The 19,570-nt window shown below is 40.1% G+C and overlaps 1 protein-coding gene across 1 annotated transcript in view; it reads left to right on the top strand.

Annotated features, from left to right (window-relative positions):
• VIPR2 (vasoactive intestinal peptide receptor 2) overlaps nt 1-19,570 on the top strand; it is a 1,008,023-nt gene that overhangs the window by 910,037 nt on the left and 78,416 nt on the right. The window contains exons 9-10 of the mRNA XM_078663279.1: nt 11,396-11,465; nt 15,806-15,897. Coding sequence (XP_078519405.1) covers nt 11,396-11,465; nt 15,806-15,897 — 162 coding nt within the window. The remainder of the gene's footprint in view (nt 1-11,395; nt 11,466-15,805; nt 15,898-19,570) is intronic.

The raw sequence follows: 19,570 nt of genomic DNA, 5'->3' as shown, positions 1-19,570 counted from the left end.
CGAACGGCTGAATGGATTTGCACGAAACTTGGCAAAATTGTAGGGACTGGTAGCCCGATGTGCCTTTTGTAGGTCTCAATATATGTGCTCCAGTGGATTTTGAGAAATTAACGTTTAAAAAAAGATATATATCTGTAACAGCGGACCGGGCAGCGCTCTGGTTCGCGGACTTTTCGCGCAACGGAGCTTTGTGAAGCGAAGCTAATTGGTTCTCCGGCGTCTGTCAACATTCCAAACAGTCCGTAGCGGCCGCCATCTTGTCTCTCGGTAGGATCGAGAGACAAGAGGAGGTCAAAACAAAGGGGGAAATAACTATAAGGGGGCATAGTAGATCCTCGCTGACCCCCTAGGTTTGATGTGGAGGTTTTAAAAGGGCCCCGCGGGGCAAAAAATAATAATAATAATAATAATCGAACGGCTGAATGGATTTGCACGAAACTTGGCAAAATATTAGGGACTGGTAGCCCGATGTGCCTTTGCTAGGTCTCAATATATGTGCTCCAGTGGATTTTGAGAAATTAACGTTCAAAAAAAGATATATATCTGTAACAGCGCTCCGCTTCGCGTAATGGAGGTTTGCGAAGCTGATTGGTCATTCTGTCACTGGGCTATAGTTGGGCTACATCTGGCTGATATTTGGGCTACATTTGTTTTTTTGTGTGTCTGGCGGCCATCTTTGGGCTACATTGGGCTACATTGGGCTTCATTGGGCTACATTCGGCTAATTAGCAAATAGCTCATCGCAAACTAGGAATGGTAAAGAATCGCTATTTATTCCTTAAAGTTCGCTATTTAGGAAATGCAAAAAACTTTGATGATACATATGGCGGTTCATCTCTAACAAGATAAGAAGCATAGGGATACATTTATGATGACTGGCGCATCACCAGGGATGTGTTAGTCATTCTGTGCCGCTGTTCCGTCACCTATGGTGTGCTGCATTTACAATGCGGCGCATCATGGGGCAAAAACAGCACAGATGCGTGATGTATCTGTGCCGTAAAGGTGGCGTATTGCTGGAGTTGTATCGCAAGTGTGATGAAGCTCCAGCAAGGGTCGGGGGTGCCCCTGTCGCAGGGTTTCTGTTCTCACACAGAACTGTGGACAGAGGATTGGAACCTCGGCAAATGCATTGCTGGAGTTGTATCGCAAGTGTGATGAAGCTCCAGCAAGGGTCGGGGGTGCCCCTGTCGCAGGGTTTCTGTTCTCACACAGAACTGTGGACAGAGGATTGGAACCTCGGCGAATTAGGGTGTCCCAAAAACTCCTTAGCAAGCTAGGTACAGTGTCACATTGGATATAACAAACTCTCAATGTTTAGACAATCCAGAATATGAACTTATAGTACCTCAGGATACGTGGAACTCATGAACAGTCGGTCGTTATAGATTTCTTAGAAACCAGAACATGGAGTTAAGAAGAACAGATGTGTATTTGAAATGTTTATTTACTAATGCCGTCTTCTCAGGCGTAGTACCTTAGATAATAAAAGTACACATATTATCAGTAGCAAAATTACCAGCATAGTTACTAGTACATAAAAAGTGAATGGTGATAGTATGTTAACATGCTGTAAATGAATAAGAGTTAGCAACACTTATAAGCAGCCGCGGGCCGTGGAGGGAGTTACGGTGAGGCAGGGAGGCGGGGAGGGGGAGAAGCAGGGTGGAGAATACAAGTACACATATTATCAGTAGCAAAATTACCAGCATAGTTACTAGTACATAAAAAGCGAATGGTGACAGTATGTTAACATGCTGTAAATGAATAAGAGTTAGCAACACTTATAAGCAGCCGCGGGCCGTGGAGGGAGTTACGGTGGGGCAGGGAGGCGGGGAGGGGGAGGGGCAAGGTAGAGAGGGCTCCACCCTGCTTCTCCCCCTCCCCGCCTCCCTGCCCCATCGTAACTCCCTCCACGGCCCGCGGCTGCTTATATCTCACCCTCCCTAATACACATATTATATTATTTGCTAAGAAGGTCTCTTTGTGTTGGTTTAGGGCGTGCCCATACTTTAGTGTCTTAGATTTGAAGGAATCACATCAGCATACACCAGCTCTCTCTTCATGTGAACCGCATCAACTGTTGTGTATGTGTGTTCGGCAAAGCAATATAAAACCCGCCTCATGCCCAGAATTGGCAGAAGTTGCACTTATGTTATGAGTATGAAGTCGTGGAGATCAGACCTCATAACAATTCTGTATCGTGTTGTTCTTGAAACTTTAGCACTCGCTGTACAGATATAGTTTAACAACTAAAGCAGATAGTAGACCAATAACATATTATTCTCATGTAAACCACGATGAACTACTAGGTGGAAAGCTAAAGCAACAACTAAGTGTCGTGTGCAGAAGTTGCAAAAAAAGAAAAATGGCGTTTAAACCGGTAATGAGCCCATGCTAACTTAACACGGTGTAAAGATATCCAGGACCTAGATGACACCTCCTCATGATCCGGAAACGAACTGAATAAGATAATAGAAGTGCCATCTCATGAGAGCAGATTGCAAGTTTATATGTGGACGGTCCGCAAGGTAAAGCATTAAAAACTAGGAAAATTTAATGCTAAAGAAAAATAAAACAGCCAAGTACTTTATCGAGTCTTAAGCCAATAGGCAAGGTAAATAATAAAAACTTGACAAATAAGTCAATGAATTGTCAATGAAATGCTAGTACTCAGCATATCAAACATGAAAAAGGTCTATGACATAACTGTGTATGCAAAATAAGCTGCAACAGCCTCCAATAGGAAGTCACCGTCTTCATCCGAAAACAGTTCAGCTATCCAATTTAAAAGCGGAAAAGAACATACGTGCTCTCCCAGCTCCGGATCCTCTATCACCATCAGAGGACAGCTCGGTGGGTTTTCAAGAAAGCTCTGTTCCAAGAAAGACTGTGCTGCCGCCAGTAAATTCCAGGGACCAAGTAGTCCATGCATCAATGCCACAGCCATAATCCTTTCGCCAGGACAAACCAACTCGTGAGTAATGATAGGAGTCATCAGCTGATTAAAGTCGACGTCAGGAGAAACCGGTCCGCAGAGACACAAATCAATGGCCCAATCGAAATCACAGGTCAGGCAGTGAAATACAGGCTGGACACAGGTGAAGTAGGAGAATCGAAAAGATAATCCATATGCCGTGCTTAATATCGCCAACGGCATTGTGCCATAATATTCTAGCATGCGATTGCGGAACAGTGTCAGCAGCTGCAGGGTGGGAGGTTGCATAGGAGGGACATCCATATTTAAAAATGTAAAAAAGCACAAGAGCGTCCGCTGGTAATGCAAGTAAAAATGCCAATCCACGAACCAGAGTGCAGAAAATAGAATGAAAGGAAGCAGGGATGACTCCAAAGATTTTCTCAAATGAAGTCACGAGACCACTGGTAACAACTTTAAAAAAGTGCGCCAGGGACTTTGTGGAGGATGCGTTAAAGATAGTCGGAAACATGTTGCTGAAATTGAAAGGCAAATCTTAATTGAAAAGGGTGTGCACCTCTGTACGGGTGTTCGCTATGTGAAGTACGAAAGTTTCACGGGCCGAACTCAAGGCCACCTCTCTCTGAGACAAAAGAGCTCTTATTCTTGTCATGCCGTTGAAACGTGTCCCAAGGTTGGTATTTGTGGCCAGATTGAAAACTCCCTATGTTCATGTGTGGGAGGAAATAGAACATTTCTGCAGCAAATAACCCGTTCACTTACTGTTACGATAAAAGGAATACTTTTAATTAACTCAGAACAATCTTCATTATTGAGCATCAAATAACTACCATTTTCCAACAACTTGAACGTGGGGATGATAGCAGGAACTGGCGTGCCTTGCAACACGCAAGCCATATTTGGTCGGTGTTTGTTGCATGAACCGTGTAACTGTATGTGCCTACACATTAGTGAATGATCTGGCGTCTCAGTGCATTCCTCTCCATTCAGATAAACTTCTTGATCATCTTTGAAACATCTGTATGTGTATGGAAGCGACCAGACCTCATGAAGAAAAGCACTACCTAAAGGTTCATAACGACCTATTGGTATATATTTCATACAATTTGAAAACTTATATAAAGCAAAAAGCAGCGTTATTAAACCGTGGATAAGGCATGTTGCCAAAAAACCTGCAATCCTCTGCTGATGATGTCACTGAGCATGTCATGAATGATGTAATATGTGACATCATCAGCAGTGGATTACGGGTAATAGTATCTCTAGTTTACTCCCCTATAGCTGTCTTTCTTTTAACATAAGTGTCTGTTTCCTTCCCTTATACTTACTGTTTTTGGTTCGCTTCCGGTTCGCGTACCGTCGAGCGAACTGGGAAGCGAACTAAGAGAAATAGAGGTTGGCACAGTTCCAAATATTGTACCAATTTTTTAATAACGGGGAGGTAGTTCTGAAAAGAACTTTTTTTTTTATTTTTCTGAACATTTTTTTACTGTTTTTGAATTTTTCGGAACAGTTTTATATTTTTTGGGGTTTTTCTTGGAGGGGGCAATGAAAACGATTCATTGTAAAGGGCTCAACAGGAGCAACAAAACAAAAAAAAGAAGTATTTATTATTTTGGGCGTTTCGGACAAACTTGCATATGATAGTCAATAGCTCTGTTGATCAGAGTGATGCTTTTTTGTCCGTAGGAAATGAATCCATCGCAAAATGCGCAGATGTGTTTTACATCACCAAATCTCATTTGTATATTTGGCACCATCTCCCTGCCCTCTGGTCCCGTTACTTCCGGTACAACAGATCTTCTGGCCATAATAGGGAGATTATCTAGGTCGTTCCGAAACTGTGCAGCACTGTAGTTGTTAGGATGCCACCTAGTCATATGGCGATGCATTGTGTAGTTTCCGAAACTGTATTTTTTGTCGGTCCCTCTGGACAGTCTATCTTGACATATAAGGCAAGTTACGTATCTTGCATTTACTTTTTTCTGACCTTTGGGAATTTTAAAAAATTGCCAAATGAAGTTTTCTTTCCGGTGAGACGTCCTGGGCTGCTCAGGCAAAAACTGCCTCTCTTCGTGCTCGTCCTCCTGTTCCTCTTCTTCTTCTTCTTGTTGAATTATAACTTGAGCAGGTGGTCCACTCTTCCTTGGATGTGGTGGAGGTGGTGGGGAAGCACCAGCTGAAGCTACTAAAGAAGCCATTGCTCAGTGATCACAAAGGGTCTTTCTCTCACAATGATGAAAGTCAGAGTGAGGAAAGAAGGAGGGATTTTCATCATTTGGGAAAAACAAGAGTTCTCAACCAATCAAAAGTGTTCATTTTAGATTATATGACCTAGTCTTACATCATTAGGAAACCAAAAGTGAAATGAACCAATGAAAAGTGTTATTACCAAGTCACATGACTTGCTGTGTTTACGTTAAGCGCTTTGCAGGGCCTCCCGGTTTGCTTCCAGAAACCTGCGCTTTGCGACTCGCTTCGCGTACCAGTTCGCTAACGTAGTACGTCATATGACGTATCACGCGACAACGTGAAACGTCATGCGGACGGGAGGCGTCACGATGTTGTTTTGTAACGCGGCACTTGCGGTAAAGAAACGTTTACCGGCTCGCGGTCTATTTCGCGGCATCAAGGTCAGCTAACGGGAAGCTTCCCGATTTGCGAAGCGGGAACGAAGAAAAAAAAATATTTTTAAAAAAAATTATTCATAAACATATAAAATATATTTTTGGATTTAAAGAAGAATACATTTTACAGCTACAGATATTAGCTGTTAAAAAACCAATGAAATTCACAGAAAAAACCATAGGTTATGGACCATATATAGTTAGGAATTAGCATTTACAAAACCTTGAAAATTCACTGAAAAAACCATAGGTTATAGACCATATATAGTTAGGAATTAGCATTTACAAAACCTTGAAAATTCACTGAAAAAACCATAGGTTATAGACCATATATAGTTAGGAATTAGCATTTAAAAAACCTTATTTTACTCACACAAAACCATTGAAATTCCATATATAGTTAGTTGCACTAACTATATATCGCGCACCCGCAATCCACTGCTGATCATGTCACATATTACATCATTCATGACATGGTCAGTGACATCACTGATGACATCACTGATGACATCTCAAATGACATCACTGATGACATCACTGATGACATCTCATTTGACATCATTCTTGTGCTAATACGATAAACCTCTTCAGACTCTAATATAACCTTAGATACACTCAGTGTATACAGACACTCACACACTGCCACTCATCCATGGAGTTACTCACACACCCAGTCAGTCATGCAAAGAAACAATCTCACCTCCATTTCTTTAACTATACAGTTAAACACACCTTACTTATTGAAACATATACTAACACATATTTACTCTCTTATACAATCCCTGATACAAGTTCACAATGATCGATACAACCACTCACTCATTCAGTGGCTCTCATGCACAGTTATTTATATATGCCAACTCTCACATGTACTGTGTTTTACATATGTACTTACTATGACATGTAGCATTGAGATATCCATTCACTCATCAATACACTCATGCACACAGTCAACTGCCCATGTAGCTGTTTCCACATGCACTCTTGAACTCATACACCTAGTGAATAAACTGCTCACACATCTATGCATAGAGTCACACACCTTCCAGCCACCCCCACACAAACTCAATCTCCCATAGAAATACTTGGGCAACCAATTAATAACACATATAGCCTCTCGTATAGCTAATGATCAACACATGCAGCAGTTTACAGAACAACAGACATAATGATGCACAAATTAAGACAGTTTAGTCACTAACTCATGCATTCAGTGAGACACATTTAATCACTCACTCATACAGTCAGTCATGCACCTACTAAATCCTTCATCCAGACACTTATACATCCACTCAAGACATATTTTAACTTTACAGAAAAATACAGTCACTGGATGTTGTCATCAGTGATGTCATTTGAGATGTCATCAGTGATGTCATCAGTGATGTCACTGACCATGTCATGAATGATGTAATATGTGACATGATCAGCAGTGGATTGCGGGTGCGCGATATATAGTTAGTGCAACTAACTATATATGGAATTTCAATGGTTTTGTGTGAGTAAAATAAGGTTTTTTAAATGCTAATTCCTAACTATATATGGTCTATAACCTATGGTTTTTTCAGTGAATATATATATATATATATATATGTGTGTTAGGTTAAAACATTAAAATAAATATTTTTTACAAAACAATATTTTACAATATGTTAAATATAACATTACTGGAAACATTACATAGTGTAGAGGATAAAATAACTATTTCCACTCCAACGAGTGGTACACTAGGGAAAGTGTTGGATAGCGGGTAGATAAAAATGACTATGCCCTCTCCAGTGAGTGCAACAGTAGGGAAAGTGTTGGATAGCGGGACGGTAAAAAATACTATTCCCACTCCAGTGAATGCAACAGTAGGGAGGCTGTTGGATAGCGGGTGGGTAAAAATTACTATTCCCACTCCAGTAAATGCAATAGAAGGAAAAGTGTTGGATAGCGGGTAGATAAAAATTACAATTCCCACTCCAGTGAGTGCAACAGTAGGGAAAGTCTTGGATAGCGGGAGGGTAAACATTTCTATTCACACCGGGTGTAACAGTAGGGAAAGTGTTAGATAGTGCAGGGTAATGACTTAGTATACCCACTCCTGCAACATAATTAACATTAATTAACAAGTAAATATTTTTTCAAAATTAATTTACCTCCCACCATTTCCCCTTATAAATGTCACCTACAATATTGTAAAATATTGATAAATTAACATGATTAATTCAAAATTAATTAATTAACTTATTACAATTAACAATAAAATGAATAACCATCAAACCTAATTTAATTCACAAAATTAACACTATAAAATAAATTTGAATAAACATAATATAAAAAATAATAAAAACTACATTAAAACTAAAGTACTTCCTACCCTACTCCCCTATCAACTCCCACCCAACTCCTAAAAAAAGTACCCAATTAATATATTTACAAATTCCTTATTAATAATTAATATCTAATTAATTACTAATTAATAACAAACATCACACAATTAACATACCTACCAATGAATTATTAATTGGTGTTAATCAATGTATAATTAATGAATAATAAATTACGTAACTTAATTAACTATATAAATATTAAATAATACATTATTAATTAATAATATACTTAATTAATTTAAATTAAATTACTTCCCACCATATTCCCTATAAACCTACAACCCATTACAGAATTAAATTGTGCAAAAATAAATTACATATAAATAATTATGTCTAAATATTTCTAGAAAATATGTTAGAATTAAATTACTTCCCACCCTATTCCCCTATAAACCTGCAATCCGCAACGAATTTAAATTACACAAAAATGTAATGAATTAAAATTCATTATTAAAAAAAAATTCAAACATACATTCCAAAAATAATACATACTTTTAACACATATACTAACACTTAAAACATTATTAAAAAATTCGATATTTTTAACAACTATATTATGACTGTCGATATTACTAACTTCAATATTATTAAATACTATATTTATTACTTACATTTCGATATTCTGCACCACTATATTCTTGTATGTCGATATTGTGTCTATTCTATATTTTAGACTCAATGTTTTGCCTTGTTAATATTAAAAATTCAATTTTCTGACTGATTACCCCTAACGTTATGTGGCATCTATATTTGTGGTATTTTGGGAATGGGCACCTTCAGCCAAATGTGTTTTATTGGGACCAATTTCCTAGGACCTGTTTGTGGTGTAAATGTCTATCTGTGAAATGGATCATGGTGTTCCCTGGGTGCGTGTTTTTCTTTGGGCTAAGTGTAACCCCAAGCGTGACCTAGCAATCAGTAGGCCCAGGTTTGGGTTGCAGGGCTTGTCTGACAACGTATATCTGACTATGGGGTGATGGGGAGTTTCTCGGTGGGTGAACACAACAGCAATTATATGATTTTGCTAAAATGTGTGCAATTAACATGGCATTCACTGATAACATTTTTACTGACATCCTCAGGATTTTGCTAACAGTTGTCTTTGCTGACAATAACATTGTTATTCTTGCATAGATTATGGTATACATAGACATTGTTTCGGCTGGAATCGACATTGTTATGTGTTCATAGATTATGGCATACATTGGCATTGTTTCTACTGGTATTGAGATTGTTAAGCAAGCAAATTTTATGACGTGCATCGACATTGCCTTTATTGGAATTGCCAAGGTCAGGTCTGCATATATCCTGGTGTGTAATGACATTGGACAGTAAGGACATTTTCTCTTTCTCACTTGTTTGGACTTAAGTGCCCAGAGTGGGTCAATTTTAAGTGCCTTTAAGGGCATTTCACAGAAGATGTCCACTTTACTGGTGGTCTCCGAAGGCAGGACAGGCCCTGTGAGAACAAATAGTTTGATAACAAATGCAATAAGACCGTATAGAAATTGAAGGAAGCTCTAAAGATGATCCCTAGAGATAGGGAATTTGCTATCGCTTACCGCAGGGACTATAAAATTAAACTTGCCAATCGTAAGGTCAGGCTAAAAGAAGGAGCCTGGGATGACTTAGCCCAAGGCTGTGAAGTGGGAGATGGCTCTCTGTTTTGGCAGGCAATTAACTGCCCTGGTCTTGTTAGTGACAACGATCCTGCTTTATGCCACCATATAGCTGAGGGCCAGAGGGTGGCGCATTTTGAGGGGTCTATAATGGCGAGGTGGTGGTTGTGGATGCCGCTCTGAGAGTATCTTTTGGAGAAAGACCAGCTATTGCTTATACCCTTAAGGAGGTGTCCAAGGGTATTCGGTCCTTATCAAGTAATAAGGACCCAGGATCAGATGGTATCCCTCCGGATTTGTTTCAGGTTCTTGGCAATGTTTTTAAATGTTGCAGTGATAGTGGGTCCTCCATCAATTCGGCTACTGCAATAATTGTTACTGAAGTTCCTTAACTTTAGGTAAGCATGACCGGCCCTTTTGTTTCTCCAGCTATTACCTGATGATCATAATATTTTAAAAGTGGACTGTTTTTTAAGAGCTGTAGTGAGAGTTAAAGACTTTGTTAGATTAACTGTGCTGCTGGCCTCTGTCTTTTTATAATCTGAGGGTTGATTTTAGAGTATTTTATTTTGAGTTTTTATTCACCATGGGGCCGATTCTGATCTGGGTCGGAAAGCTCTCCGACTGAGCCGGGTACGGAGTGTTTTCCGACCGAGCCGGAGTCCTGCAGTCCGACCAAGCGAGTACGATGCGGCCGTATGCTTCCGGACTTGGTTCGGTCAGACTCCCATAGAAGTCAATGTGAGCCGGTCGTATGACGCCTACATGGGCTCCCATTGACTGAATGGGTACATCTTGCACAAGGGCGCCCCCTACAGTGGATACGCATCGGTGCCATCCGCACCATACATGCTTGTGTTGGGGAGACCCTTGGGTCTCCCCCATTGTCCGAGTAGTAAGGCTGCAGGTGACAGGGGGTCCGACGTGGACCCCCAAAGGCAATTTCCCAGACGTTTTGCGAGCCGGACACTTTGGCTCGCACAGGCTGTCGGACGCGTGCATCTCACTGGCTCGGTCATAAATCGCATCCATTGCACGGCACGGTTAGCTTACGGCCGAGACGTACGGAGTGGTTCGCACCGGGAAACTACTCGGTCGGTGAATTTCACTTAGCTCGCATCGTACTTGCTCGCTCTTACAGCTGTACGATTCGGGCGGAAAACACACGTACAGCTCGTCTTTTTTCCGGCCGGATCGCATTGGTACCCTTTCGAGCGAGATGGGAATCGGCCCCTAATTGTGTAATGTGTATTCTAACTGTTTTGCATGCTCTCTATATATGCAATATTTTATATTTCTTTGTATGTGCTTTTACGGATATAATATAACTGAATAAAGACTATTTGATTGAAAAAGGTTTTTATAGCAGGGTTGCTTTCACCTATTTACAGGCCGCATCTGGCAGAGATCACTATTCATTTTTACCAGAGTACTTTCCAAAAATGCAAAAGATTAGCTAAAGTGTGCAGACTATAATACGTTGCTTAGTTTCTAGAAAAATGTCAAACCAGAGGGAGACCACTACTGATTCAGTAGCCACAGCCCTATATAAAGATGAAGGTCGGATAAATGCAAATAAAGAGAAAAAACATAATGATGGCAAGAATGGAAAACTTTTTGTTTGTTAAACTCATGTAACAGTTCTGTTCAAGTGTAACATTTTTTCCGATTTTTTATCTCTGAGACCATGTGCGTTCTTTCCAAAATGTTCTACTTTTAACAAAGCTATTAAGCAATTCAAGTACTGCACTTATTCTGAAGTCCTTTAATTCGCCATTTATATTCCCAAATACAAAAAAGTGTGTTCTATTTCAGATTTTTTCATTTTCTTTGCAGGTGCTGGGATGAGAATGACAACAGTGTTCCATGGTGGGTTTTGAAGTTGCCCATTTTAATTTCAATAATAGTAAGTGACATAAAATATTGGGTTACGTGTACCATAAAGGGCGTTTCACATCATTTGTGTCCTTCAATTTATGATAGCATGTAAATGGCATACTAAATGCTTTTGTATCTTTATGAGACATGTTCATTAGGTCGTCCCTTTAGAGTAACTGAGTATTGCAGTCACGGTCACACGTTGTAGCCTCAATCCCCCATCACCCTTGCAACCTATGTGATTTAATTGATCTGGTTACTTATATTTTAAAAGTAAGTATTTATTTAGTTTTTGTTAGCATTGTTTAAACTATCAATTTCTGTTTATCAACATGCTGCAGAATAGTAAATTCAATTAACATTATTTCCCCCCTAAACAGTAGCGGCTCCTCCGCTATGGCGGAGCAGCGTCGCCTCCCCCCTTAAAAAACGGCAGGAAAGGGAAAAAAATATTTGTTTTATTTCTCCTTTCCTGCCGAGGCCTGGGGGAAGGCCCTCGGGGGGTGACAGCACTGAGGGAAGTGATAGTGCTCTCCCTTCGCTGCGCATGATGGTTTACCCAGACGCCCCAGGTCGGCCACACCATCATGCGCAGTTAACCTCTCTCCATCCCCAGCTGCATTGCTGGGATTGGTGAGAGCAGGCACAGACTCCCAGTCTGTCCTGGAGCGCCAATTGAGGGTGCCCAGGCCAATCCTGAAGTTTGCTCACCTTCTGTATGTCCTCGAGTAGTTGAAATCGAATCACCGTCGACCCCCCACTACAGGGACTTTACACTCTCTAAAAATCTTCTGAGGAGTTCCCAATATTGTAGTCAATGAGATATCTTTCTTCTAATATTACCCTCACTTTTCACGTCACGCTATTTGCCACTTACCTGTGTGAGCACCTGAGTACTATTGTTTTCCAAATAAACAATAGTCATAAACTGACCTACATGTCCCTGTATATTACTTACTGCTCCCTATAAATATTAACCTATACCTTCAATTCTAACCATAGTGTCCCCCACAGGGTCACTTTCTAATGGACTTTTTGACCACACCAGAACCATTGTTTTCCTAAACACGATTTCAGCTGCCATGCGCCTGCACACACATTAGTGCCATGGTGCTAGAGTGCGTGCCTGATTCTAGGGTAGGTTTTGTAAAGGAAAGGTACTCGCTTTCAGGGCCTTTAACAACTGGTATAGCCCTCAGCAGCGGGCTATAAGGCTATAAGATTCAACGTTCCTCAACATTGAAAGAAATTCAGCTGACATGTTTCATCCCATGTAATCAGGGCTTTTTCAAAGATCTTATTAATGCCAACATAAGAAGAAACAATACAGCACAATCTGGCCTTGCACTTGCAGACTTTTAGAATGATAAGTAATTTGACACAGTATTTTTTCACCACAGGATTGGACACTCCAAATCTTAGTAAATACCCCCCTCAGTACTAATATCGTGTTTGAAAAATATGATTTTTGTAAAGCATGTAAAATGTGTTGAAGGTGGGCAGAGGACTTTGGCTTTGTGTTCTCAGATACCAAATAGAGAACAATTAATATTGAGATTCAATCTCTTTAAATTCTAAGTTGCCTGACTTGTAATCCTGATCCACCCACAGTCTTGCTTGCGTGCTGCTTCGGTGTTTTTTCTTTGGTTCCTCATTTAAGATATTCAACATTTTTCAGCTCCCTTGTGGGTCTTGTATTGATTTCATAACATTGGAGGGTAGAAGAGTCCCCCTTTCCCACTGTTAAACAGTACTGTAGAAGATTAGTATGAGCAGACCGTTTCTGAAGCCCAGGGTAAAAAACTAATTGAGGTTCTGTGGTTCCAGTTCTCATAAAAATATTTAGGATACATTGTGACAAATTGGAGCCTTTAACATATTTGAGAAATAGAAACATTCAAAATATTAGTACTGTGGTTCTGTATTGAAGGACATCTGTGTCTAAAAAACTTGAAAAAGCGGTCTTCACAAATTATTGGACCACTACCACCTGTCACAATGTAAAAGGATTAGACGGCACAATTATATGGGATTATGGCATTCTCCCACAATTTAACATCTGGATTTTAGAGCATTTGAGGCTAAAATATTTGGGCACATCTTCATTGGATTTGAAGATCACTTATACAGAAAAGTGTAGGGTTTCCTAAAAAGGAATTTCAAGTGAAATAAGCATTACATGGAATACGTTTGGTTAAACAATAATAAAAATGCAAGTGTTTAACAAAATTCTAAGGCAAGGGGCTTGAGGTATAAATAATGTTTGGAATTGGTACACATCATGCCAGTTCTAAGAGTAGATCTTTTCACTCTGCTAGTATCGCACAAGACCCACTAACAACACCTGCCATGACAGGAGGCGGCAGAGCGGAAGCCAGCGTAGTGATGAGACCTAATTGTTCACATCAGACATGCCCGAAATGTGACTTACGCCAGTGGTTCCCAAACTTTTGACTCCTGAGGACCCCCATTGAGTCACCACTGGAAGCTGGGGACCCACAAGCAATCTGTATGAGTTAAATTTCAAATAATAAAACAGTAATTTAAAAAAACACACATGTGCACACAAATCAAATACTCAAAGTACTAAGGATTTTGGGGCCAGATGTACGACCATTTTATTTAGCGACTCGCAATTGGCGACCCATTGCGAGTCGCTAAATGAAATGTACAACAGTGTATTTCACACTGTTTGGGATTCCCAATGGGGTCGCAAATTGCGAGGCTCATTAATATTAATGAAACCTCTCGCAATTTGCGAGCCCATTGGAAATGCCAGCCCTCCCAGGGATGGTGGCCTGCTGGGCTCAGCAGACCACCATGTATGGGACTGCTTTTAAATAAAGCAGTTTTCTTTCCAAAAAATGCAGCCCGTTTTCCATGCATTTAAAAAAAAAGAAGAAAATGAAACGTCCCTGGGACCACTGCCTGCCATTAAAAAATTATTTTGCATGCATTTGCAAAGGGGAAGGGGTCCCCTGGGGACCCCTTCCCATTTGTGAATGCATTACTATCTACTTGAAGTAGGTGATAATTGCCGTCCAAACCCAATATCATTGAGAGGCATCTCTCTTTCAGGCAACTTCTCCATATAAACTATAGTCCGGAACACCCTGCAAATAAAGCACAGTTGTAAATGAGATATGTACTTGCAAACAAAAAGTAGGCATATACAACATCGTGATTTCATTCACTTCTTGAACGTTAAATAAACACCACATTCAATAATACCGCATTGCACACAACAACAAGCTTGCTTGTGCACAATTCCGATATCCTTTTTTCCAATGATATTGCTATTATGCACTTTTTAATCTGCTAGGTCAGAGCCTACAACTGGTGAAATATTTTCTGTTGGGCAATATTCTTTTGGAGCTGTTGATGTTTGTTTGCTTTATTGTTTAGCAACATTTTAATCCAACATCTGCCAAGAGGAAATTATAAAAATATCATTATTGAAAGCATAGCATCATTTTTACCAAACTGCAGTAGGTAGCAGTAGGAAGCCTAAATTCTGCATGCATAGGTAATTTAGGATAGAAAGAATCACACACGTATAGCATCAATCTATGCCAGCTTAGATCAGAAAAAAATCCATTTTATACATGAAGAGATTTGTTAAATGAATAGGCTCAAATACAAAATGTGCAATAAAATGTGTTGTGTAAGTGCATGTCTCCACAGCAGAATTTGCAAGGTGGGCATGCAATGGGGCATATATAAATATAAATATATATATATATATATATATACACCACCTTGATTGCAGAGAGTACACTCTGGGTGAGTGAATGTTCTAAACCAGGAGTGGAATCTCTGCACTAATGGTGGAGATTCCACCCCGAGTGCAGACATAAAGACACTACTCGTGAATGCCTTTTGTGAATACCGAAAGTCGTAAACTTAGAATTTTGGTCTAAGTTTACCTTTATGAACATGTAAAAGTAGTAAACTTACACAAAAGTGTAAGTATACCTTTGTGAATCGGGAACACAGTGTTTGGAAATGTGAGAATTGTGATGTGATGTTTTGTGATAATCTGTGGGGCAATTCTGTGAACTGTTCAAATTGGGAATGTTTTGGATTTATATGGAATGCTAACAATTTCACCATATAGAAAGTAGCAAAACTTTGTTTTCTGAACTGTTGTTTTTCATTGACAAACTTAGACTTTGCCTTAAAGATCTAGGATCGATTTAAAGTGCTTGTATTCCACAGACCAACCTGCCATCAATTTAGCTTACGTTACAAAACAGGAAAAAGGGTTGTTTTAATAAGCTCTGAGAACATGTTAACAAAATTATTGCAATATTATACCTTTTATGGATTATATCAACAGTTTAAAGTAAGTAATTTGCATTTTTGCAGGTAAATTTCTTCCTCTTTATCAATATCATAAGAATTTTACTCCAAAAACTGACGTCACCAGATATTGGAGGCAATGAGCAATCACAATATAAGTAAGTACTATTACGGTGTATATGAACTAAATATGTTCTCCATGTAACACAACCTATACAATTAATCTAATACTAAAAAAGTTGTGTACTTATCTTGGGCAGAGGAAAAAGACCATTGCAGATGAAATGTATACAGGAATTGTGCTTGTGGGTACAATGATAGCAATATATGCCACTCTCTTTTGATATTTGCAATGTGAAAGTTTCTCTAAAGGTGTGATGCTAAACCTGTAGGACCAGGCCAAAGTCAGGCAGTATTGTGCAGAGAAAGGGTACATCAGACACTACTGTGTAGAAGTCCTCTGCCTATCAGAAAGTACAGACTACAATTGGCCTAACCAGTCGGTATGGTGAGACAGCATTCACTATTATTGTTGTAGTACAATCCATTTCCATCATCTACAATGCTGCAGGGCCTCCCATATCCAATATTTTGTAAGAGTCCAAAAGTACCTAGCTTCCTCTCAACCACTACTGTGTGAATGGACCAGCATCTGCTCCCAGTTAGCCAACATTGAACAAAAACACAACGTTGGACAGTATTATACAGTGTGACTTCTCAGGTTCTACTTAACAATGCTCTAATATAGGACCACCCCTCTCTAGACTGTAACATCCTCTTGCCCACAGTACAATGCAGGGTACCAATTTCCTACAGTCAACACCGGGGCTTTTGACATCTAATGAATTGAACTACCAGGAACGTGCCTCTGTCAAATGTCACAGACATTCAGTATCCCCAGCTGATGAGGCTTGACATCACCAAGTGCCTGTTGTGAATCACACTCTGATTAACCCTCCAAACACCCCCATGACCCCAATTTCCCAATAGCACCCCGATGAACAACATAGCTGTCAGATGACAAACTGTGGATCCATAAGACGTCATCACCAGCTCATTGCCCACTTCCCTTGATTGTTAATCAGTGCCACCAACAGTCAAAGGCCTGCAATGAAGTTCACAAATAAACAATACTAGCCCAAAATTCAAAATAATACTGCCTATGTGCGTATTTCTTTTCATTCCGGACCACAATCAATCCGTGCTCAGCTCTGCCTGCCTGCCCAGTGGGTAAAACGAGTCATTGGACCTTCTGTATCTCCCCAGGTTGTGTGTTCTGTCAGCTTTGCTGTGGATTTCCACTTAACCCCACTCTTACTGGTAGGTGATTTGGAATCTGTCTCTTGATTCTCATTGAAGCCCAAAACTACCTAAACTCTCCTGTGTTTCTGGAACAATCACCAGCAGCGGCTCCTTCGCTATGGCAGAGGAGCGTCCCAGCACTGCCCGCAGAGGCAAACAAAAAATAAAATGATCTAAATACAAATCCTTTTATTTCTCTTGGGGGGATGGGTCCACAACACTGCAGCAGGGGGAGGATAAGTGGTGGGCACTGCTCACAGTGGGCATGACAGTAGAATGGCCAAATCATCATAAACAGTGACCTCTCCAACCTAACTGTGTTGCTGGGTGTAGAGACCAGTAGGCACAGGCTCCCAGCTCCTGAAGGAGTGCAAAACAAGCCTGCTCCGTCCAATCCCAACACTTCTCTCATGGGTAAGAGAGCAGTGATGGATTGGCCATAGGGGAGGATGGGAGCTTCAGCCTGTGTCCAGAGGAGCAGAAGACTGGCAAGCAGAGTTGCAAGCAGAAGACCGGCAGGCATGTTTAAATAGTTTGTTACAGCTCCCCCAAGTTTTTGCCCCGCGCTGCCTCACCACATTTCCCTGACACCAGCTGCTACTCACCAACACCACTTATGTGTAGAGCAGCAAAGAGCTGGTCTTATATTGGGCGTATGAGCCCTGACTCCTCTGGTTCTTTGTTCCTCTGATGAAACACCAGAGGGAACAGTTTAATTGCACATGGTGTGTCTCTTTTCAAATGAGATCCATTGGGGGCAATAACACTGCGTAAATGGGAATTATACCTCCAAAACCTGGTGAGGGGGTATGTGGGTAAGGGACACCAACTTGTCCATGCCATACTCTTCTGATATGGGTCTGCACAACTACTGGAAGAAGCATTCTGTTTCTGCCAGTGCTAACAGAGGGGTAATTACATAAAGAAGGCGCATGGAATTTCAAAATGTCACTTTTTTGAGTTGATATTAGATATAATTGTGGCTTATAAACATTACAATACAATTTGTTTGTGAATCATATTAGATAATAAATACAACCAAAAATGTCTATTTATTGTTTGATAACAGTTCAGCACATTACAAAAACATTGGAAAAGATATTTGTAAATGTTAGAAAATATGCAGCATTTGTCTTATGCGTTGCATTATAGCTAGTCTATATCAATCTATGCTATATAAAATGAGTTGTTAATAACCTTTCTTTGCTTAAGAGGATCTCGCCTCAAACTGCATGTGCCATTAACACTAATATAATTTTTTTACATATATTGTAGTGGCTCTCGGGACTGTCACAAGAGGAAATCACTATTTGGGGCATCACTCCTGTTACAACATATACTCAAATAATAAAATAAAAAGATGGCCTCACTTGTTCCATCACAATGAAGCTAACATGGCCATCAGGGCTGGACTGGACGTAGCGGGCACCGGGCGTTTCCCCGGTGGGCCGAAGGGGTGAGGGCGGTTTTGTGGCTGTAGGGGCCCATTTTGTCACTGGAAGCCTGTCAATATCAGCCTCCTGTAACAAAAGCGGGAGTGGTGTTTTTTACTAGCACCCCCCCTCTTCCAGGGCCAGTCGAGCAGCAATCTGCCAGGGCTGGTCACTATTCCCACTCCGGCTTGACACTATTTGATGCCAAATACTCTGTTTTCTCTTTGCTCCGCGAAAATGTTATTTTCTAGGTTCTCCTTGGATTACAAACCTAAGAGGGCTGAGCAAGAAATGTTGCTGGGGCCCCTACAAAAGTTTGAGACAAGCCTGGCTTTGCTATATTTCACGGTTGCTGCAGGTACTTTTTAAGGGTTAAAATCAAAAGTTAGCATACATTCTCCTACATGACATTTTAATTTTCAATACTTTATTTTACCTGCTTTGCATATAAATGTTTAACAAGTGTGTTCAAAGAATGTCCTGAATGCCCTGTCTCATGTCCAAGGCACATTGAATCACTCTTCCCCTCACTAGAACCTTGTTCCAATCACTTTAATTAGATACAGTTCTCAATAGATCAAAGTCTAGCTTTGCGAACCTGTCTAAACTTACATTTCAATTTTCACAGTTCACACCAGAGATTAGATTTGAATCATTAGATTGTTTTTAGTGTCGATTTAGAGCTAGTGGGTTGCTCTGTATCATTCTCCAGATACCAGAGCTGCACTGGATCAAACTGACAGGTTCTTTGTGCAACAGTGTCGGGGTTCTGCCGAATATCCTCATTGTAGATCTTCTGCAGCTCTACAAACATATTTTAACAGATCATAAACTTTTAACCCTCCCCATAACGTGTATACATGAAATCAAAATAAATGATGCATTATTTAGCATGAAAATGTCCGTAAGATTCATAATTTAGAAAAGTTCATTCAGTTGTAAACTAGTATGGATGATGTCTACAAACTATTTTGGGATAGATTCCTTAACATTTATGATTAGGGTAGTCTTAACATACAGCACAAGTGTTTCTCTAATATATATGTACTTTGTGTTAGCAGTATTTATTTTTCAGTCATTTCTATGTCATCTAGTC

This window comes from Lissotriton helveticus, chromosome 10 (genome assembly GCF_964261635.1).
Source record: "Lissotriton helveticus chromosome 10, aLisHel1.1, whole genome shotgun sequence".
In the NCBI taxonomy this organism is placed as follows: domain Eukaryota; kingdom Metazoa; phylum Chordata; class Amphibia; order Caudata; family Salamandridae; genus Lissotriton; species Lissotriton helveticus.
Note: the sequence above shows the minus strand (reverse complement) of the source record. Positions and strands in the feature narration are given on the sequence as shown.